Source organism: Salminus brasiliensis, chromosome 14, assembly GCF_030463535.1.
Source record: "Salminus brasiliensis chromosome 14, fSalBra1.hap2, whole genome shotgun sequence".
NCBI classification, from domain to species: Eukaryota; Metazoa; Chordata; class Actinopteri; order Characiformes; family Bryconidae; genus Salminus; species Salminus brasiliensis.
In genome coordinates this window covers 16,316,719-16,339,385 of record NC_132891.1, presented here as the reverse complement: position 1 = coordinate 16,339,385, position 22,667 = coordinate 16,316,719, and the positions used below count along the sequence as shown (strand labels likewise).

Genomic DNA, 22,667 nt, shown 5'->3' with positions numbered 1-22,667 from the left:
AAACCATCTAAAGAAGTCATTTAAAATCACAAGAAATCTCGCATAGTGAAAATCACAACAAATGAGCTTAGCACAAAGACGAAAAGCATTTTGGTCAGATTATGAAAATACAAAAACTGTTACCCATACATGTGGTTGATGTCATGCCCATATTAGGATCTAAGCAGTTTTTTACAATGGGAGCAATCAGTGGTGTTTTTGAAACTGGAAACCCTGTGGTAAACAAAATTGACCCCAAATTTGTCCTGTTTACGTCACTGGATCCTCTGAATTACGAAGACGTCCTAAAGTACAAATAATGCTATACATGCTACAAGAAAGCTAACACAAAGCTAGCTAGCACTGAATTGACAACATATGAAAGTAGGCCTATTATTCCCTTTAGCACTATTTTACTGTAAAAAAAAAAAGAAATATGTAAAAATTATTTAACTAATTTCAAGACTTTGATTGGTGGCTCTCTCATTATCAACACATCTGACCACTTTTTAAAGTTTTTTAAAGTTTTTTAGAGTTCAGGGACTACTTTCCCTAACCACACAGACACTGACCTACAGACATGAACAGGCCTGTCTGTAGGTCTATATGTCTAACAGGTCTTATAGGTCAGTGTCTGTGCAGTTAGAAACAGTGGTCCCAGAACTCGTTTAAAAAGTGATCAGATGTGTTGATCCTAAATTCATTGGTGTTGAACTTTTATTGGGCTTGTCCCCAGGGGTGCCGCTTGGGGTGTGGGGGATTCTAAGGGCCTGTGAGTGACAGAGGCCTTAAAAATGTATGAATGAGGTATTTTGGCAGAATTGTTAGGACTGTGTGCCCCAGTGTTATATCTTTTTTTAAAGGGGTCTAAAATCCCTGGAAATGCCCCTGCTTGTCCTGTCAGACCATATATTTGACACCCCTGCCCTAGGACACAATTAATTAGACTGCTTAGAGTTCCTAATATGAGCATGACAACCTGACTGTGATTAATGCATCACAGGTTTTGAGTAATACCTCATTACATTACTCATTATGCCATCATTACTGCAATACAATACTATCACCACCAGAGCAGTTTACATTACAATGCAAGTACTATGTACTCACACACATAGCCATACTCAACCCAACCACAGTACAAAGACAGATCCTCCTTCCACTGACTACACATTTAGATGGAGCGATCAATTCATAAAATGAGTTTTCTTTGCTTGACCTAATGGATCTGAGCTCCTTGGCTAAATGTACTTTGTGGAAGTGAAAGCATTTTGAACTAATGACGTGATGACTCTGTAATGGCGGCCACTGGAGAGTGCAGCACAGTAACTACAGGTCATAGCAAATTTAATTGTCTTTTGGGCTTTAAATACAAAGTCACAGTAAAATGTCCGGTTAGAGCTTGAGTTTTCTTTATATGGATTTTAAAATTGAAAATGCTGATTAAAAAGTTTTGTATCACCTAAGTAATATAAACAAAGGTAAATAATATACATTCTCATGCTGTGATGTTCTTTTCTTGTGGTATTTACTTGTGGTAATCTAATGGTCATTTTTTGTTTTTTTTAAGCTCCAACAACTCCTTCTTCTGTATTGTCACAGTTGGAACAAAACCTCTTATCTTCAAAAAAGTAACTTTACAGGAGAAGTTAAGAACTTTCATGTAACACGTATGTAAATGACAGGTATGTAAAATAATTTCCTGTAGACTGGGACTTCTGCCACTGCTGGTAGACCTGTATGACTGTAAGCTTCGGTATGCCTGCAAATTCAGCTACTACCTTCACACCATGGCCTTCCCTGCGGCCAAATGCAATCACTTCTTTTTGCTCAATCATTAACATCTGTATTGAGACCCATTTTCCACAATTTCAACAAGACATTCACTGCACTGTACCACCTCTTCTTATTTTTAGCCTGATCATCCTCACGCAACGCCATGTGCAGGAGCCTGAAGTTACTACCACCTTAAACAAGCAAACTTTTTCATAGTTCTACATAGAGCTGGGAAATATGATATTTTAGTGTATTGTGATACATGATAAACAATGTGCTTTCGCAAGCATATTGAGGATACTGTTAGTGCTTAATGAACACTGATCAGCTGCAGGTTTCATTACAAACAGTGTAATTAGACTGGTTTAATTAGATGAAGTGCAGCTGATGTTGAATAAAAATCACTGTACTGAGTACGGGTGAGTTTCTGAATAGTAGTTTTTAAGAATCGTGATTACCGTGAAGAATCGTGATTACCGTGATTATAGTCTTTTTACCATATCGCACAGCCCTAGTTCTACATAACATGTTTAAAAACAGTCACCTACTTTAAAAAAGCTACTAGCAGCGTATCACTCTGTATTTTGCTGCAGGTGTAACAGTCTTTGGTAGTAAAAGGAATATGGGCTCAAGCATTGTGATAAGCTTGTGGTGTGAAGGAGAAAACTGCCTGGAAGGCAGTGTTGTGGATTTGTAAAAGAAAGACACATACAAATCCTTTGAGTCACACACTGCTAATCTGACTGGGGTGAGTCACTGTTTTTTATGAGTGATTTTAAAAAATGTTCTCACTGTGGAGTTTTGGAGCTTTATTGCCAAATATTCAGTTTAAACACACCAATGCATTTAATTATCACTGTATCATTGTGGGGGCGTTTACCTGCACCTGCACCTTGGTTCATTTTCACTCTCGGTGTGATTCGTTTAGGCAGGTGTGAATACAGCAATCATACTTGAATGTGCAAAATAACTGCAATGAGACCCTTTAGAGGAGCAGTTCATTTGTGGTGGTTCACTTAGCATAGTTCTGCATTCCTATAACTAGTGAGTCGGGTGGTGATTGAATATATTAGAGCGCTGTGGTTGAAGCATTTGTACTGTGTTGCAAATTGGACTACGACTTTAAAGCCTTTTGCTAGGGGGCTGGGTTTATGCACATTTCGGGGGTGTAAATATAACAAGTGAAGACTCGTATGCAACAGTTTAGAGATTTTGGAATCAGTTTGTTTTACATTATTCTGTTTTGATTATGCTTGGTTTTCTTTTCTGAAGAAACAACAGTGTTTGAGGTTGCCTGTATTTCACTTCCATGTACTTTTATTATTCAACTATGCCAATGTAAATACAGTTTTACATACAGTACTCTTAAACCCTTAAAATTTTGTATGTAGGTACCCTTTAACCACTTTAATAGGCCCTAAAATAGAACCCAGTGGCACTACACAAAGTCTGGTAAACTAAACAGCTATACAATTCTTTCATTTTAGGATTAATAGCTGATGGATTAACAGCTTAAGGGGTTAGGGGTTTAAAATATTACTTTGGCCCATTAAAAAGCAAAAAAGGTATGTCTAATAGAATGCACTCCAAATTTAGACCACACAGACTAATTACCCCCAAAAACAAAAGGCTAATAGCTCCCTGAACCCATCCCTTCCAATAAATCTATTTAAACGGGTCCAGAAGTAGGAAATTTAAACATTCACAATCCAAGCATTCCTAAACAGTACAAACACACACACATTCACTACAATACAGACGCACACACACGCACATTCTGTACAGAAGACACACGGACGACTGACTTTTGTGTACCTCGCTTTGTGTTGCTCCTTCTCGCTTTCTGGTTGAGAGAGCTGGAAACTGCCTGCATTGAGAACACTGCTAACACACTCTCGCTCTTTCTCTCAGTCGGTGTACTCTAGTCTTGCTCCCTCTCTAGTCTCCTATCTCACCTCTCATTTCACCTACTTCACTGCACACACTGTTCCTCCACAGGAAAACACTTTTCCCTTCCCCTGGCTGCACACCTGCTTCACTGCAGTGTTAACGGCTCTCTGTGCATTTCTTTCTTGTGTCTAATGGAATAATCAGTTCTATATTTCTTCATACTGATGGATATGAGGGTATGCAACAGGTTGTTCGAGAATCATAAAGGTGTGTTCCGCACAGCTGGGGCCAGCTCAAGCTCCTTGCCCCCTGCAGGGTTTGCTGCAGTGTTCTCCGCAGTGTTTTCCATCAGGGCCGTTAATCACCACAAGAGGCTGAAGAACACTCCCGTTCCACCCAGCCGCCCCTGTCTGAATTATGGGGCACGAGCCAGGCACGGGTGAAGCTGTGTTAGTGGAAAAGTCCAGCGATGGAAACTGAAGACTGATTGTCCTTTCAGTTGCATCAATGGAGTACGTCAGCCAGCATATTTTTAGGCTCCTTTTTGCGTTGCTCTCTTGATCATCAAAAGTCATCTGTATCATAAAAGCTCTCCATCATCATTTAAAACTCCTCAGCCATGTCATTCAGGCAGCAAATGACTATCATTTCTTTTTTTTTTTTTACTTTACATGCTCTGGCCCCTTCTGGCCGATTGCCCTTTATGTTCCACGCTTGCTGTTCCTCCAGCTTGAGTTCTAGAGTTTCTTACTGATGAGCAGCTTTTGAGGGAAGTCTTCACTTTTCTTAGTTTCCTTTCTCCTCGTTTTCTCTATCATTACCATCGCACTCATAGAGGGACAGCCACTGTTATTGACTGTCACTTGCCGGAAAGTCCCTCTAGACTTTGCTGTAGAAAAACAAAAAAACAAAAAAACAAAAGAACCCATACTTGGCCTTTTCACCCTCTGCTCAGGGCAGTCAAGTGTTGCCTTGTTAACCCATGCAGTGTTGCCACAGTGACAAAATGGATAGAAACAAGGTTTGCGAAGTGTGGCCAGTAAAAAGATTATGGAGCAATGCAGCAGAGTCTGCCTTCAGTGTCCCTGTTGTGCTTCGGGAACTGTGAAGAAAAAGAAATCCTAATGGACCATTTCCATGTGCTCCCAGTCACCCAGTGTTAATGACACAATAGACTCCACATAGACTGGACAAAGGCAACACTCAGTTCTTTCAGCAATGCAAACGTTCTGTGGTCATCGGTGTTCTTCAACATCTCATATAAAAAGAGTGACAGCTGATGTATAATGCAAAATCATTTTTATATCTTTAATAAAGATGATACTAATCAAAAGCAATGATATTTTGTGTTTGGGTTTGTATAAAGGGGGCTCAGAGTGGTCCAGCAGATCCACTATGACCCGAGGATCACCGGTTCTAATCCCGGGTGCTGCCTGCCATCAGCAGCTGGAGCCAGAGAGGGCACAATTGGCCTTGCTCTCTCCAGGTGGGTAGATGACTCTCTCTCTCCCCACATCACTTTGGTGTGATGCTTCTGGTGTCTGCTTGCTGCTGCGTCAGAGTTGGGTACCCGCCACTTTGGTTGCCCGGTAATGTTGATTTGGTAGCACTTCGAAAAAAGGTGGTGGCTGGTTGCGCATGTGTCGGAGGAGGCATGTGTCAGTCCCAGTGTCAGGAGCATTATATGTGATGAGTGGGTTGGGTAATTGGCTAAAATTGGGGAGGAAAATTGGGTAAAAAAAAAAAAAAAGACAATCAACAAAATGTGTTGTTTGACCAGAAGTGAGCATAAGACTGTAAATTATGATGAAAATCACAAAAATTGAGTAAGGTGTTTCTATGGAAACATTGCACTTCAGTGTACTGCATCTGTATAGTACACCACAGTTACTTTATATAGATCTTTGCTGAACTTTCACTGGAATCAATGTAAAGTGATTTTATTCCAAGCTATTTTGGAGCATTTCTATTTGTCCATTCATCATGAATTCATCATATTGATGCAATGTGAAGAAATGCCAGATTCAAATGATGGCAAAAAGTGACAAATGGCAAAAATGGAAAAGCAAGGACATATGAAAACTGTCAACCAGCAAAATCCTATACAAAATATATCAGTAACCCTCTAATGTCTTTTGTCTTTTTCTAGTTTCTGTTTAACTTCATGTGTTCTACAGTATGCTTTAGTTTCTGGTGTAGCGATATATAAATCTGAACATACATTCAAAATGCTTTTATATACAATATTTACACAATATAAACTGAACACTTGCCATGTAATCTTAATCCACTTGCACATGTAGTTGTGCAACAACGCTACATCTGGGCCGTTTCTTTCTTTTCTTTTAGTCACTGTGGTTTCCATAGTCAGCTAGTATGTCATGGTTATCTGCTGTGAAAGTTCCTGACACAGTAAGAAAGACTAAGAATCCCACATACATACATACATACATACACTCATACATTCCCTCATTTTGAATGGATTGTTATTGGCTCTGCTGCAGTGGATTGGAGGATCTGAGTGTAGGGATGTTGTTATTGGTTAGTAGACGGTCTCTTTGATAATGTTGGTGGAGAAGGTCTGGTTGCTGCAGATGCTGATGGAGTGCCTGGTGAGCATGCGCTTTTGCTTCTTACGGCGGCAAGGCAGGCAGAAGTAGCCGAGCGTGGAGAAGAAGATCTGCCGGTAGTTGGCTGAGACCAGGTTGTACAAGACAGGGTTGATGGCGGAGCTCACATAGAACAGCACATTGGTGACCATGTAGAAGTAGTGGTAGAAGTCATAGAGTGTGCTGAGGGAAGAGAGAGAGGGAGAGAAAGAAATAGAGAGAGGGTTAATCTTACTGATGTCTGTGTCCATGTGTCATAATAATACAGGGCTAAACTGTAAACATCTGAACATCTGAAAACACCTTGTGTGATTTAAGGAGTCGTGATACTAATGTCTAGACATTGGCCCTATCATTGAGAGATCCCCTGTGATACCACAGCCATCCGTGGCTGGGTGGGTGGGATGGCTGACACTAGCCAGTGTTGAATGCAACAGAACTGACAGTTAGCGTTCTCCTCCAAATGCTATCCAGTGACGCTGCAATAGCATTCATCTACAAAAATGTAGCCGAGGTAGCTTAGTCAGATACACCTAAGAGCTAAATCAAATGTTAGTTCTTACAGCAGTTTTGTTCCACATAAATTAGTTTAAATAAATTCTACAGCTTGGTTTAACTTCAGTCTTTAATCTACTGTGTTTCCACACTGTTATTGATACTCTGTGTACTTAAAAGCATCTGCATCAGCGAGCTAACAGTTATTAAAGTGAATATAGACAGTCAGTCCCACCAGTTAAGGCGCATTAAATGGGCTAGTCACACGAGGTCAGGCTGGAGTTTTCAATGATTTGACAAGACTGTTTGAAAATCAGATTGGACGGCACTAAAAGAGGGGCGTATTTGACCACTTCTACTATATCTTTACCATCAGTCTCGTAAAACTGGAAACAAAGCCCACAGGTAAAAAGGAGAACAAGGGTTCTTGATTTCTAATCAAGGGTTCTTGATGTAAGAGCGTAGGATTGGGTAGGGACAGTAGTCCCTAGCAATATCCAACAACTACTGAATTGTCCCTAGTAATAATTTAAATGATCCAGTGTCTAAGTACATGTAAAGGTAAAGGTAAAGGTAAAGGTGCACGTATTTGGTACACAAACGGTAAACAGATCTCAGTCACTACTACGAGTCCTGCCTCCCTTATCCACCCCGATAACAGGATTGGGTTTGCTGTTTCTTGCTAACATGTGAGAGGTTGTGTTCGTAGGAAGCTCCAGTGTTCTGTTAACTAGATGTTCACGTAGGCTGAGTGAGAGATGTCTCGTCCTGATTTAGTAAGGGACAGTGCATTTCACATTGTAATGAGGAATGATTTTGTAGGCTATTATGGGGAACTGGTGGCAGCCCTAAATGTTAGTGTGTGTGTTTGGCAGTTGGCTAAATTTGGCGGTGTGCTCAGTTAAGATGGCAACCAAAAAATGAAAGGTGGGCATCAGGAGCTGCTGTACAACAAGTCCAAGCGTAAGCCGAAGGAAATAATAATGGTAATACTCATACTCATTTTTGCTCTCTGTTCATATGGCAGCAGCAGTGTGTTAATCTGTCAGGTGACAGAAACTGTCCGACTACGTGGTTTAGACAGAGGAGAGGCAGGTGAAGAGGCAGGGTCACAGGTAAAGCTGAATACTGACTTGGTGATATGTTGATAGTGAGATTCAGTATTCTGAATGTTCAGATGTTAAGCTGATCATGAACAGCTGTCAGGTGACAGAAGCAATCCTGCCAGGTAGTAGTTCAAACAAAGGAGGAGAGGAAGGGTCGCGAATGAAGCCTAAGCTTGTAAAAAAACATTGATTGTAAGAGGTCTATTAAGGTCTATTAAGCACTCAATCACACATTATAATGTATACATAATATATAGAATTATTGATGACTAGCTAATCAGTGTATTTTCAGATGCAGCAGTTGATACTGAGTGGCTATTTGGTATAAAGAGGTATATTTCTAAGGAAGCTGATCCATACAGAAAATACTGAGAGACAAAAACTCCCTGTGGGTGTTAGGTACTGTATCTATAAACAAAGGCTCTAGATGACATGAAATTGTGATCAGAAGTCTGCATAAATGCAAAAAGCTTCCAGGGGGGCCCTTTTTTATGTTCCCACCAATGTCAAAATCAAAACTGTGTCCTTGAAAGAGTGGCATCATTTTCTATTTTGCTAGTTTAAAATGGCTCTGATTTCACAAAGTAAAATGTTAAACCAAAGAACTACTAAAACATAATTTGTTTTTAAAAAATGACTAAATGAAAAGGTAGAGAAAGGCTTTAGTAGTGTTTATTACAGGTTCAGAATTTCAGAGCTAAGAATGCCACATATTACCACATTTACCACCCATGAACTGAATAGGAAACTAGCAAACTCACTATTTTAGTGGTTACCCTGGACTAAAAAGCAGAGAGTAAAATGTAAGTTTTAAAGAAAGCCTGTTTTAAAGAAATCCTTTAAATACAGTTTGCAGCAAGTAATTTCTTCCTTTATCTGAGTCAAAAAACATTTTAATAAAGCATGTTTTATTTGGACGTGTGAGGTTTGGCCACTTTATATATTTTAGTTATAATAACATATAATTTATATATAAGCACATTAAATAAAGCCCTCATGTTAAGAACCATTCTAATTCAAGGGAATATAAAGGTTAATGTATGTGAAATTTACATTTAAGTGCAATGCTGAATTTTTATGCACTTATACACTTATGACATTTTGAGATGTGGTTCATGCTTTATGCTCTTGTGTTCTCCAACCAGTGCTCTCTTCTTACTTAGCCTTTGAATGGCAGTCTATAAATAACTCTGCATTCAGAACAATCCAGCCCCCTTATTATCCCCCTCCTTAAAGCAAGAATGCTTTTACAGAAAAAAAAACACACACAGGCGCGCTGCGAGGTAATTACTACAGGTGAGTCATTCTTCAGACTTTATTTTTACACCTGTGCTCTGCATGAAAGTTACTTTTTTCATATTCATGTTTACATGTTTACTTACCAAGTTGTGTACTCCAGTTTGTAAAGAAACATGAATGTTGGAATATTAAAAGTGTCAGAAAACAACAGCATTGTCAGGAGAGTATTAACAAGCCTGTTTACCGTACTGCATGTGGCTTCATTCATTCATTATTTTAGTCTATTCTTTCAATAAAGAGTCAGTGTGGCGACTTCTGTTTATGACAGCAATGCTGTATTTTTAAATGACACTTCTAAACTCCCTTTTGAACCAACTCTCCTCCAAACTCTTCTTCTGGTAGCTTACAAATCAAATTGGCCGGCCGACTGGGCTTCTGGCAGTTTACAAATCAAACTGGCCCTACAATTAGTCTTCTGGCAGCTTACAAATCAAACTGGGCTTAAACCCAGCCTTCTGGCCTCCAAATCATGACAGCAGTGCAGATAACATTTTAGTCTGTGCTGCAAAACTGCTCTAAAACCCTGAACCTGATTTATGGCCTACCTCATGACAGTGCAGGGCAATGCATGGAAAAAAATACTGTATTTTTAGCATCCAATGTTTCATAGATTTGTGTTAATATGCAATTTGCATTTGCTACAGTCACTACAGATAAGTGTGAGTGGCAAGGACTGATCGTCTGACTGTTGACGTCTGCCTAGGTTGTTTTCAGTCAGTGGCGCTCATGTGTTTTTCGTTGCCAAGATAGGAACACGCCAGAAATTTACCTGAACACCCCTCATTTCTCTAAGATTAGAAGCTGAACTTTCTCTTTTACCTGAACTTTGCTCAAATTCAACCATGTTGAGTAGCAGAATTAGGTGAAGATCAGGTAGTAGTGATGCTCCCACACTACTGTCTACAATGCTATCTCCATCTCTGCATGTGGTAGGCATGCTTTAGGACATTGCCCACTTCAGGATTCATTAATATTAAAATATTACTTATCACATCACTTAGCACTGTACATAAGCTGCACTCCTATTTCTGCTGAAAGCTGCACAGATGGGGGCTGCTAGCACGCCTTTTGGAACAAGGCTTTGGAATAAAGATCACCTTTAGCATGTAATGTGTGACTAGCCTCATTTTATTAATGCCACAGATTGTTATGACCTTTACAAATCTGAAAATCTCAAAAGTCAAGGGCGAACTGCTGATCTTATGGTTTGTGCAAATCATTTATCAGTGATCCTTTAACATCAGTTTCTGAGAGATAACTATCATTTCTGCTATTGGTATTTCCTGTCATACGTTCTTAGAAACTCTAAAATACATATTTTCAGCTTTAAATGTATTGATTGATTGGTCACCACCTCCAAAACACAACCAGGCTTCTCTACCAGCAGTTTCACCCCAAGACAGAATGACCTCCAGGCCCCAAATCCTGAACCCCAAGATTGGTAGGACTGTGCAGCAGGTCCAGATCAAAAAGCTTCAGAGCTGCAGCCTGGCTCAGCACCTCAGCCCCAGTTCCATACATCTAAATCAACTGCCTAGCAGCTTTGCTCTACCTGCTCATGGACCAGAGACTACCATGACTTTGAGAAGAGAGACACTCTCTCTTTCAGCATACAGAGGGACAGGGGCAACAGTGGAGGAGAACAAGGGAGAAAAAAGGAGAAACTCAACTCACACTGTGACTCACATGAGGAGGCAGAAAGTGAGCTCCAGTAGTTCAGATTCTGACTCTGAGGAACCACTTTGCAGAAGGAAAACAGGGCAGTCCAGGAGCACATTCTTCTATAGTTCCTTAAACTTAAAAAGGTTCCTTGCCCCCTTTTTTAATAATTGGCTTACAAAATGAGATTCATTTCAATACACCATGTCTGAATTAAGGTCACTATGATTCTGACACACCTTATTTGAATGAAAACGCAAGCTGTTAAGAGCTGTTGTACTGTACAGATGAAAATACTGGACACTTTTCAGAATAAAGGCAGTAAAAAGGGTTCCATGCTGTGTTGTCGTATCTCAGAGATGCGCAATACTGGCCCTAGTGACCACCCTGCAGAGTTTAGCTCCAACCCTAATCTTATACACTTGATCCTTTTATTGAAGGCTTTCAGAAGCATCTCAAAGTTAAGTGTGTTGAATCAATTTTGAATGTTTCTAAAAATACAAAGCACAATACAATTCAATTCAAATTGTGTCTGAGGGGATAAGTGTGTGTCAACTGCAAAGAACATCTCATTTCAGAAAAAGCACCTGCAGAACCTGCCCCAGAACACGAAGGCCTCCCCCCCACCCTCACAGATATACAAGACATTGCAAAGGGAACAGAATTCATTTCTGGGAACATCACATTACTCAAAAGCATTGCTTTCAGAGTAGATAACAATGTAATGAAATGAGTTCCAACAATGGCTAGACCCACAGAACAGAAAAATGCCGCTTGGACCTGAACTCTCATCAGACTCCCTTTCTTTAATTCTCAAGGACCGCATCAAAGAATCACACTGAATTTGAATTTAACATGAATGCATCCTGATTGTCTCTCTTCACCCTCTTCACCCATAAATACCCTTGATGTCTAGACTATTATGCAAACTGCTGTATCCAATCTGTTCACATCTGAAAAGACAAACCTCTTATGCCGGCTGTAGGCATCATGTCTCTTTAGAGTTTTTATTAGATAAAGTCTGGGCCTTGATTTCAGCTTGATCAGCTTTTCACCTTCAAGCCGATCTATTGCCTACAATGCATAGATAACCCACTAGGGGCGGAAAACAAGACTCTCATTATATTTTCTTATTTATGTAATAAAATTTTTTAATGTATTTTATATTATTGTTATTATTTCTATATTATTTAATAATTATTTAAGATAAAACATGTATCACACTGTTTTTGCAGTGGTCTCAAAAACTCATATGTATGAAATATGATACACTTGGCTTTAAATGCTTAAAAGACTGCCCCCTAATTTTACAATATCATCTACACAGCCTCTTTTACTCTCCATACTTCTCTAGCACTCTGACTCCTTTATATACCTCCGACTCCTTTATTTACCCTCTGGTTCTTCTGCCTTCCCCAACATCAAATGTATAACCTTGCCTTAGCACACAGATATAGCCTTCTTTCAAAAGACAAACAGAGACCAAACCATCTATCAATAGCTTCTGTCCAAGCCAGGAACCGATCCCCCACACTAGACAATCTCCAGCTTTAATTTACTACTGGCATACACCTTCTCTTTTGGGTGAAGCATTAGAATACAACAGTGTCTTTCCACTCTAGTGATTCACACTAATGAACATATGTCAGGGCACAGTCCTGCCAAGCAATCTCCCTGCTGCTCGCGCTGGAAGGAACCAATCCATTTGATTCCATGCAATTTGATCCCAAAATGAGATTCCTTTAAAAACACCATGTCAGATTGAATTAAGATCACAGCGTAGCTTATCAGACCCAAGAATGAGCTGTTCAAACCTTGCACTAGACACTAAACTAGACGCCATGTGTGAATCATGGTTGAACACTTTTAAGAAAGTAAGGTGCTGAAAAGCATTCTTTGGAATGATGCAACAGAGGCCCCACTGTTGGCTTCCTTTGACATATAGTTCTAATCGTCAGGTGATACAATTTGCATCAGTAATGTTAAACAAGTTCAATGGTTGGTTGATGCACCTTGATTTAGTACTGATCTGATTTGATTCAATTGAAATCTACTACAATTTGTTTAAATTAAATTCAACATGCAGTAATGTGTCCTAGTAGTTGACTATAATTTCAAAACAATTTTTGTCTTTAATTAATTTAATTACTTGCACACCTTCCATGAAAAAAAAATGTGAGTGGTCTCTTTTTGATGGTAGATGCTGTACTTTGACTTCAGCTGGGACAACAACTACCTGAAGATCCCATGATGACATTTTAGGATCACTGGAGACTTCTTTATGCATTTTGTGGTCTGCTGTTGGGCTAAACTTGCTAGGATTCCGCATCTGCATCTACAACCATCTTTCTAAGGAAGATCTCACAAAGCTCTTTGGATCGCAACATGGTCACAAAACACTCACTTTACCAATAAAGAGAATAAACCAAACTAAATATCTGAGGTTTAAATAAGACAGACGCTTCCAAAACCCCCTCTAATTATTCTAATTGTACACATTTGTTGTAATAATAAATGTGGGGATCTTTTCCTTCACAGGAAAATAGTATTTTTATTAATTCTATTTTACAAATGATGTTTAGACATTTCTGAAGGTTATATGACCTCCATCTTCTAACATTGTTTAAGTGAAGATTAACTGTCCATAGGTTTAAATCTATTAAAAAAGACCAAGGTTTTCATGGGGTGTCCTAACTTTTTCACTTGACTGTAGTAAGAGACACAGATCAGTAGACATGAGGGGTTAACCCAGACTGTCAGAATGACAACCTCAGCCGTTCTAGTGTTAATAAAAGATCCTTGAATTCTGAATTTTCTCTCCTCAACCTCAACCTCAACAGCAGCATTTCCTTTAGGGGGTTCTGGACAAAAATGAGAAAAGCATTGAGAGGTCAGATTGCAGACTGCCAAAATATTCTGATATGTAGAAGAGAGCTATAATAGAAATGACAATATCTTACACTCTCATTCACAACACATTCCAATGTTTTACTAAAAAGCGTGTTTTTTTGCCTTCTGTGCTTTCTAAACAGGGCTAGAAACTCCATAACTCTCAAATTTCCACTCTTTGTTTCTCTCTGCTCCCTTTCTGCTTCTGGTCTCATTAATTTCCCTCCACCACACGAGTGCTAATTAGCACATAAATAAGTAAATACATTTAAAAAATGACTACATCAAGTGGTTGTACTCACCTGTTGGCTCTGATACGCCACATATTTTCTTTATCCTCCACATTTCTTAACCTCCACATTTATTCTTATAATCTTTTGTGTTCTGCTACGAACAAGATGAGATGATCTGCCACCGTCTTGATGCTCATTCGTTTGGTCTACCACCATGACAATAGAGGTTTGATTGGTCTGCCCTATTTTAACGCATCCGGACAGCGCAGACAATAGAGCAGGCACTAATTGAACCATTACACAGCATCACAATTCATCAGTTTCGGCCTTACTATGAAAGAAAGACCTCATTAAAATACGTGTGTTCGTTTTTTTAAAGCTTGACATGCATAATTTTCAATGCAAATGGGCCCTTAGTACTGAGATTACTTATGTGCCGTAACTTTATCGATAATTCCCAAATTCAAAGCTTATAAACCAATAATGGGAGGAACTGCTGTAAAGTTGTGCTAACTACTTGAGCTAATAGTCTGATATCTGAGATGATAACCTTCACAGTGTAAACATATTTTCACACAAGTATAGTATCTACAGAAATCTATAGTATATTAAGCACCTACAGGCCCAGCATAGCCTCATAACACCGAATCCCAGAGCCAGTTCCAGTGTAGCCATTTAGTTTGAATCCAGCATGTTCTGTAACGCTGTAGGGGTGTACATGCAAATAAAGCCCCTGATTGCTTTAGTTATTGCCTTCGACAAGCTAGAAGTGTGTGTAGAAGTTAGTACGTTAGGGAAGGTGGAGTCGCTGGCTCGGCAGCCGGTTCGTGCTGGGTGTGCCTCCCCAGATCAGGGACAGCTGCAGTTTCTCAGGGAGGAACACCCAGCAGCTTAAAAGCTCAGCTCCAGCTGGCACAGGAGAGAGAACATTAGCCTCCCGGCCACGGAGCGAGAGCCACCGAAGAGACTCAAACTAAAGACTCAAGGCTGGAGAAGCAGTTTTTTTAGGGTGTGGTTGGTGCACTTATGTGTAAATACAACATATTGGGGTTGACTTGCATCGCTCTGTGTGTGTGTGTGTGTGTGCGTTTGTCTCTGCAGTCATGGTCCTGCAGTCATTTGACTCAGCCTCTTCCTGGGCTAAGATCACAGAATGCAGCATTTTTAGAAGGGCTTAAGAGAAATGAAAATGGCTCATGCCAAAAAGTGTACGGAGCATTAGGAAGATTGTTTTAGAAATCCAGAGTTTAATGTTTCACCTTTTAACTATTTGTTTATATTGTATTTCTTAGTGAAATATATTTAATGTGTAATGCATGTGAAAAAGAGACATCACTGATCTTACGTCATTAATCTTAGTTAAATAACTATTTGTAACCACAGGATACAGGATTTTTATTAAACTGTATGTAGTGTCTTTACATATCCAAAAAGCCCATTTCAATGATCATCACATGTTCATTACATCCTTCAAAAGTCTGTCACTTCATAGAAATGGTCGGATTTTCCATCATAACAGCAAATGTTCCAGATTAGTGTAGACCAGGGGAGGCCTGCTGTGATGTATGGAACGCTGTGGTGCCCAGGCTGACTGTGGTGGAACCCTGCAGTGATGGACTAGAAAAAAGCAAGGGAACGTGGCAGATTTATTGCCTCGCTATTAAGCACTGAGGGAAAAAGTCCCCAACACCCATTAGCTACAGCTCCATTCATCCACAGTCAGCGCTGCTTGTCGTGAGAATGCCAGAATGCAGTCAATTCACGGCGCTGTGGCTGTCGTCTGCTGTGATAATAGGAGAGATTCTGAAAACCCACTTATCCAGAATCCTGCAGTTACTTCATGCTACAGTACTCAAATGTGTCTCTCTCTCTCTCAACAAAAAAGACATCCTGGTTGCAAGGTTGGACAAGCTTAATAGAACACTAGCAGAAGTCTCAATCACCCTAAAAACAATTAGAGCTCTGTGTTTAGAGCTGCGGCATGATGTTGAGTTCCTTATTCCTTCCCTTGTTTCTTGTGCTGTCTTACACTGTGAATACCATAAAACCAATAACACTGTAAAATTATGTCGCTCTGTTATTGTACCCCTCTGTGTAGAAGAGGTCATTTCTGGGATGTTGATACATGGGTATGTATATAAGTATGACCTCTACTCCTATTAGCTGTCACAGTAGAGGGACTTTTTAAGCTTTTAAAAAGTCACGTACATAGGCTAAATTGCGAGTGTGAGTCAGCAAAGCACGTCATTTTACAGCAATATTTAACACAGAGACCTCTAAATTAGCACCAAACTAATGATGGTGAATCACAGCAGTGAATAGCAGCGATGCAAACTGATTTCTTGAAGAAAAAGTGTTGAATATGTGCAGTCTGGGAACGACTGTAGCTTGTAACAGACATTCAAAGAAGATTTTCTTAACTTTTAAAGGTGATGTCTTCAGTAGTCTGTATTTGAACGTTACTGAAGCCTGTTAGCTTATGTAAATGCCCAGCTTACTCAAGTGAGGATGAATGTGGTCTAGACTGCTCGCAGACAGTCTCGTAAGACCTTTGCGAGTCTGCTGAATCAGCCACTAACAAATAAACTGTAATGTTTGTAATATGTGGTGTCACATCGCAGTTCTACATTCTCCTGTCGGTCAGAGCCATCTGTGTGAAACGCAGGAGCGTATGCAAAATTGAGCCAGTAGAATAATCAACCTTTTGTAGAAGGAAAAATGCCAGAAAAATACCATGTGTCTCTAAAATGGCAACTTTACAGGAGAAGTAAAAACCTTCTTAACGTTTAACAGAAGTAAATATAGATTTTACTTTAAGTAATATTCATTCAACATCAAGAAATTTTGACACAATGTAAAAAGATCAATAATTTAATAATTAAATGATAAACTGAAAAACAGCCAAAATAGAGATCTTTGCAGTCTAATGCACTACCACTATGGCCTGGGGTCTGAAAGTTCGTATTCCAAGCCATGAGGCTTTGCCATCAGTGACTGGGGTCTGAGAAAGCACAACGGGCCATGCTCTCACCGGCTGAGTAGATGGCGCTCCCTCTCCTCATCACTCTTAAAGCGATGTTGACCAGCACAGGTGTGTGTTAGCTGGTGTCCTGACGGGGGACCTGGAGATTTTAACAGAGGGTGTCGAATGCCCAGCAATTCTAAAAGTAGCTGTACAGTAGCAGTAGATAAGATCGCATTTATCGGAGGAGCTATGTTAAGTCCTAAGCCCTACTAGAATCAGAAGCATTGCTAGTGATAGGGGGAGCTATGAATGGGCGAGTTAACTGGCAGCATCAAATTGGGAGAAAAAAAGAGAAAAGTTTGACAAATAATATCATAAAATGGGAATCTATGGTCACTTGCAACAAAAATGCCGTTTTGCGCAAGAATAAAATACAGAAATTTGCCAACAAAAGTAAAAATTAAGTTGATTTGTAAATATAGAAGAATACAAAGGAAATATAGAAGAGCGTGAATAATGGTAGTGTAAATATATTTTTCCATCTGTCTCCCAACTGCTCTACTGAAAGCTATATATATATATAATCTCTTTGGTGACACTTTTGTCTGAAGCCTTATGGCTCAAGCATATGATTTGTATCTTCAGGAATTTGCGCATAACAGTAACTGCTTTAAAAAAAACCTAGCAACTCACCTGGTGAGCATGTTTTAGACAGAGCTGTGAGTGCTGAGAGACTGCTCCTTGTTTGCTCTTTCTGCAGCTCCTTGAACTTCCAATCCAGTCCACACTGTGGCTGTGGAAATGATTGAACTTGCAAGCTACCAATAATAGGACCAATTTTTTGACAGTTGTGCCACCCAGGAGCAGAGGTTGAATGAATTTTTGTCAATGTTCAATAAAACTTGTAAAGCCCAACAGCAGCTGCTACAAAAGGCTGCATTTGTGGGCAGAGGATGGGTAGGTCAATTGCAACGTGAATCAAAGAAAATGTACTTCCTGCTGTGGAAAAGCTTTCTGGGCTGGCTGCTCCGATTCTATTTGCTTTGAAGACGTTTCCCTGGCACTTTGCTGTGAGCTCTCCATTGACCACAACCACAAAAAAATCTACTCTTTGTACTCTTCTGATCTGCTACGTTAGACATGGGGAAACGACTATTTAGCTTTAGGATCTAAAGCTTTAAAAATGATTGTGTTTATACTGACCCGAGAACTTTTATTGCCATAGTAGTGGATTACAATGTGAGTCCGCTCATAATGACTTGTCACAAAGTAGCAGTTGCTAGTGGATGCTGTCCAGCGCTGCCTCTAAAAATACTCACTCTGTCCAATCGGTGACATAACAGTACATCAGTCGTCGGGCGTGATAGGGCAGCCAGCAGACCACAAAGGCAATAACCACAGCACCTGTAAAGAAATGGATAAAGGATAAAGGAATCAATTTCTTAGTTAGATCTGAGGACGACACATTTTAACACTCAATATGAAGGTTCTTAGAGATGAATAACAACCACCATGAATGGTAAATTATTATTATTAAGTCTGCTTGACCAAGCTACCTCATGTGGCACTCTCATTTCTTGCAGAGATATGTAGTTATGGGCAACATTTTGTGCAAAGCAGAGGAATTTTGCTCCCAGACGGCTAATGAAGTGAACTCTGTAGACTAATGATGTCCAAGTGCAATGAGGATTAGGTCAGTGATTAAAAACAGTCTGTGAAAACTTATTCTCCAGTTAAGACAGAAAGACTAGCACTATATAAATGCTGTAAAATTAAATGAAATTGACAGATAGTAAATTAATTGGAATTTAATGGAATTCAATGGAATTTAAATTTCCTTCTCGTTTTGTGACACTAGGATGCATTTTAGTGAAGTGTTTAAAAATAATATTATGGACAATTTTTTGGTCCATAATATTAATTTTAAACACTTCACTAAAATGCATCCTAGTGTCACAAAACGAGAAGGAAATTTAAATTCCATTGTTTAAAAGTCAACAAATACATTGTTGTTATGTGTGGTCCGATCACAATCTAATCACAATACGCCACTTTTACATCTCCTATCTGGAAAAAAAAAACATTATTCCAATGTTGAATACTCTAACACTGTGTTCATAGTGGAAATATACCATTTAAATAAAAACAAAAAAACAAACAAACAAGAACTCTTCACAATACATTAATTTACAGTACTAACTGTACTTTAGTAGTAATAATTACTAAATGGTTAAGTAATGTCTAAGCTAATTATTAATTAACACAGTTAAGACAATATTAAGCATTACTACATTAGTAACTAATGTCGCCATCATTTACACTTATAAATTGTGTAATAATATGTAAAACAATGATTAACTGAGACATTACCTATCCATTAGTAACACTTAAGACACTATTATGACATTAATGTTACTTAAGGGATACATTCTAAACCTATAAAAGCACATATGTACATAAGAATTGAGCAATTAATTAAGCTTAGGTAAAAGCTTAAGTGTTTTTTACGAAGCTGTGTTACAATCAGGAAAAGACCTAAATATGCTGTAGGAGATTTTAATTGTTACCTAATTTGTTTGTTACTTTATTTTTATATATATTTTATATATATATTTTATAAATTTTTATAAATGTATTAATGCTTAATAATGTCCTAACTAGTGTCAATTAATAAATAGTTAAGACATTTCCCAACCATTTATTGGTGTGAGTACTGTTAATGAATGTACTTTTGTACTATTGTAAAGTGCTACTAAACAATTAACTGAACGGATGTTAAATTTAGTCATTTTTCACAAATGGACACTTCTCAACAAGTATATGGTGTTGGCTGAGCTATTTGAATAATATACATTGGCTTTAAGTGTGCAACATTTCAGTAAAACTCCTTTCCCATTGGTTCCTGGCATCTTCTATTAGGATACTGTCTTCCCACCCCCTTCACTTACCACCAGTGTGTTGCCATTCCTGCCATGCTACATTCTCTTGGTTATATTTTATATAATGGTTGACTATATTAATGGTTGTCTTCAGTATTTAAGGCTGTAAAAGCAAGTTACCATTTTCTGTGTTGCTGAGTGTAAGTCTATGGTTGCTTGATATTGCAGTGGTCCCTCTTGCATTAACATGGGATCATACTGTCAGTCTTAGCTGGCAGATAGTTAATATTAGTCAATTAAGGGATAAAGAATAAGTTTATATTTTTTAATAAGACTTACATTTTTACAGTGTATGTTTTTGTTCAATGTAATGAACTGTTTTGCCTACAATATTTGATTCTCAAATATGTATTTGCCAAAAAAGCATACTGTAATATAAACTGACCATATATATTTTACAGACTTGTAACCCTGAAGCTGGCCTACAAAGCCACAAATGGACCAGCCTCTCCCTACTTGATGGTAATGGTCAAAATCCAATCTGTACCAAGAGCCCTTCTTCAACGACCTCAAGTACGGCTCGGCTTGAACCACCATCCTTCAAAACTTATGGAGGACATGCCTCTAGTCTTTTCTCTGTCCTAGAGCCGAGGAGGAGGAATGACATTTCCCTGTCTTCAAATGCCGAGTAAAGAGCCCTTAAATCAGGAGTAATCTAACACTTATTAAAGCGTGCGATTGCACCTAAATGTCTTACTTTGATGCCTCTGACATTTAGGCCCAGTGTAGTGTATATATTGTATCTAGCTTTTGAGCATTGTGCATGTTTTGTATCTAGATATCTATACTGACTCTTCACTCAAAGTAGACGACAAAGCACTTCTTTAACTCGCTCTGGACAAGAGTGTCTGCTAATTGCCATAAATGATCTCCTCCCATATGAATTTATTCAGAGTTCAGTTGAAACCAACAAGCATTTCTTATTTGTTTGTGTTGGGTCACAAACAAAGATAAATCAGAGAAATAATAAAAATGCGAGTGATATGTGCTGTATAATTGCAGGAACATTAATAAGGCATGACTATATTAATCAGAAATGAGCCGTCACTGTGTTTAAGAGTAGAGAGTAGAGAGTCTTAAATGAACATTTCCAGCTTAAAATGTTTCATGCCTTCATAAAAGCTGTACACAGATTGTCTTTGAGGCAATTTTAACCCTTAGGATAAGGGGAGTATACCAAATATTAATATACTACACAAGGATTCAATGTTTGCTTTAATGTAGCCCCTATTTCTTATACAAAATAATAAACTTTTCCATTAGGTAAATGAGGTTAAGGTTAGTCAGCAGAGCAGCATTTAGCTAGTGGCCAAAGATTGCTAGAGAGAATAATGCTAGCTCCTTATTTTGTGTAATTGCTAATCTCTCTCTTCTTTACATCTTCATAAATGACTTTAATGAAGCATATGGAATATGTATATAGAATATGACCAAGCCACTTGAAACCGCAACCGCAACAACTGTAATCTAAATTCAGCAAAACTTTCATGCAGGTTCCTGGCAGTAGGCTTTCGATTTCCCTGTGATACCAGCATACAAGCAGTTCTGAGAGTTTTCTTTGTCTTCCAGACCACTGAGAGTCCTATTCAGTCTCCCATGCACTCTTAAGTGCTCTTTGATCCTGGCAGTCAGGGTCACAACGTGTTAATACACCTCTGTCTGTCCTGATTGCCTCCTTGAGATGTAGAACACATCACATGTAATCCCAGTCAATAGCTGCTTGACTGCCATTGATCAGAAGTATTATTTCGGGGCAGAGAAACCCCTCATTGTTATCATGGGCACAGTTTCCACTAGGGATGTGCTAAGGATCCAGGCATGTGGTAATGGATTGGTTATCAGCTATTTTGAGTCTGATGCAGTTCTGATCATTTTTTATTATATTCTTCTAGCAGAGCAGCCTCCATTAACAGACATTGTTCACAGTGAGGAGCAATTTCCGAAGGTGACAAAACAGTTTAGAGCGTACATTGAGGAACAATTTTACAGTGGAGCATTAAAAAAACCTAGTGTATTATCTGTGGCCATAGAGCTTTGACTGAGTTTGAGCTGCTTTTCCTCCAGATATAAGTCTATTTTCCAGCAATTTTGCTCATGCCACCAAATCTATGTAGGACAGTATGCCACATACTTAAATTAAGGCTGGTTAGAAATGAAACCCTCTGGTTTACCAGTGGTAGTACAGTGGGGCCGCCACTGGTTTTATACACACTGTTCAGGTTTTTTCGCACTGAACAGTGTGTATAAAACTGAGAGGAGTAGGCTAATGCATGCACATTCATATACAAGTATTAAAATTAATACAGCTGTTAAGCCTAATGCAGAAATTATTGTGAATTATTTGATAACCATTTGAAGTCTGAAGGATTAAGCTATACAGAACGGAAGAAAATGAAATAAATGCACATGGACATGCACAAGCACATGCTAGCATGGTGACAGGCTTCCTTTTTCATTATGCTTTTTTCCTGCCTGTCTTCCAGGAAATAAAAAACAACCTCCCAGAGATATGAAGTGGGGCAGCTTGCTTTGAGAGCTCTTTGAGAAGAACTCCTTTGTATCACTTTCATCCCTTGCCAATCAGTTGCCTTTGTTGAAAAGTGGTGGTGTTTGGGGACAGGTTTTGGACAGACTGGCTCTCCTCCTGTCTAGGCTGTTGCTAGGCTGTAATGGCTGCTACCACGCCCTATTAATCCGCTCACTAATCAGTTTAGCAAAAGTGTTGCTCCACAAAGCAGCTGAGTCCCAAAAAGAAGATTATGCAGCAGAGCAAAGACCAAATGCTGCATTAACACTAGGCAAAAAGATACCAAAAAGAACCACTTTTA

General features: G+C 39.0%; 1 protein-coding gene across 1 annotated transcript in view; it reads right to left on the bottom strand.

Annotated features, from left to right (window-relative positions):
- Window positions 1–599: 599 nt before the first annotated feature.
- ntsr1 (neurotensin receptor 1 (high affinity)) overlaps window positions 600–22,667 on the bottom strand; it is a 63,958-nt gene continuing 41,890 nt past the window's right edge. The window contains exons 3-4 of the mRNA XM_072656326.1: window positions 18,220–18,304; window positions 600–6,437 (exon numbers count right to left, since the gene is read on the bottom strand). Coding sequence (XP_072512427.1) covers window positions 6,188–6,437; window positions 18,220–18,304 — 335 coding nt within the window. The 3' untranslated portion in view covers window positions 600–6,187. The remainder of the gene's footprint in view (window positions 6,438–18,219; window positions 18,305–22,667) is intronic.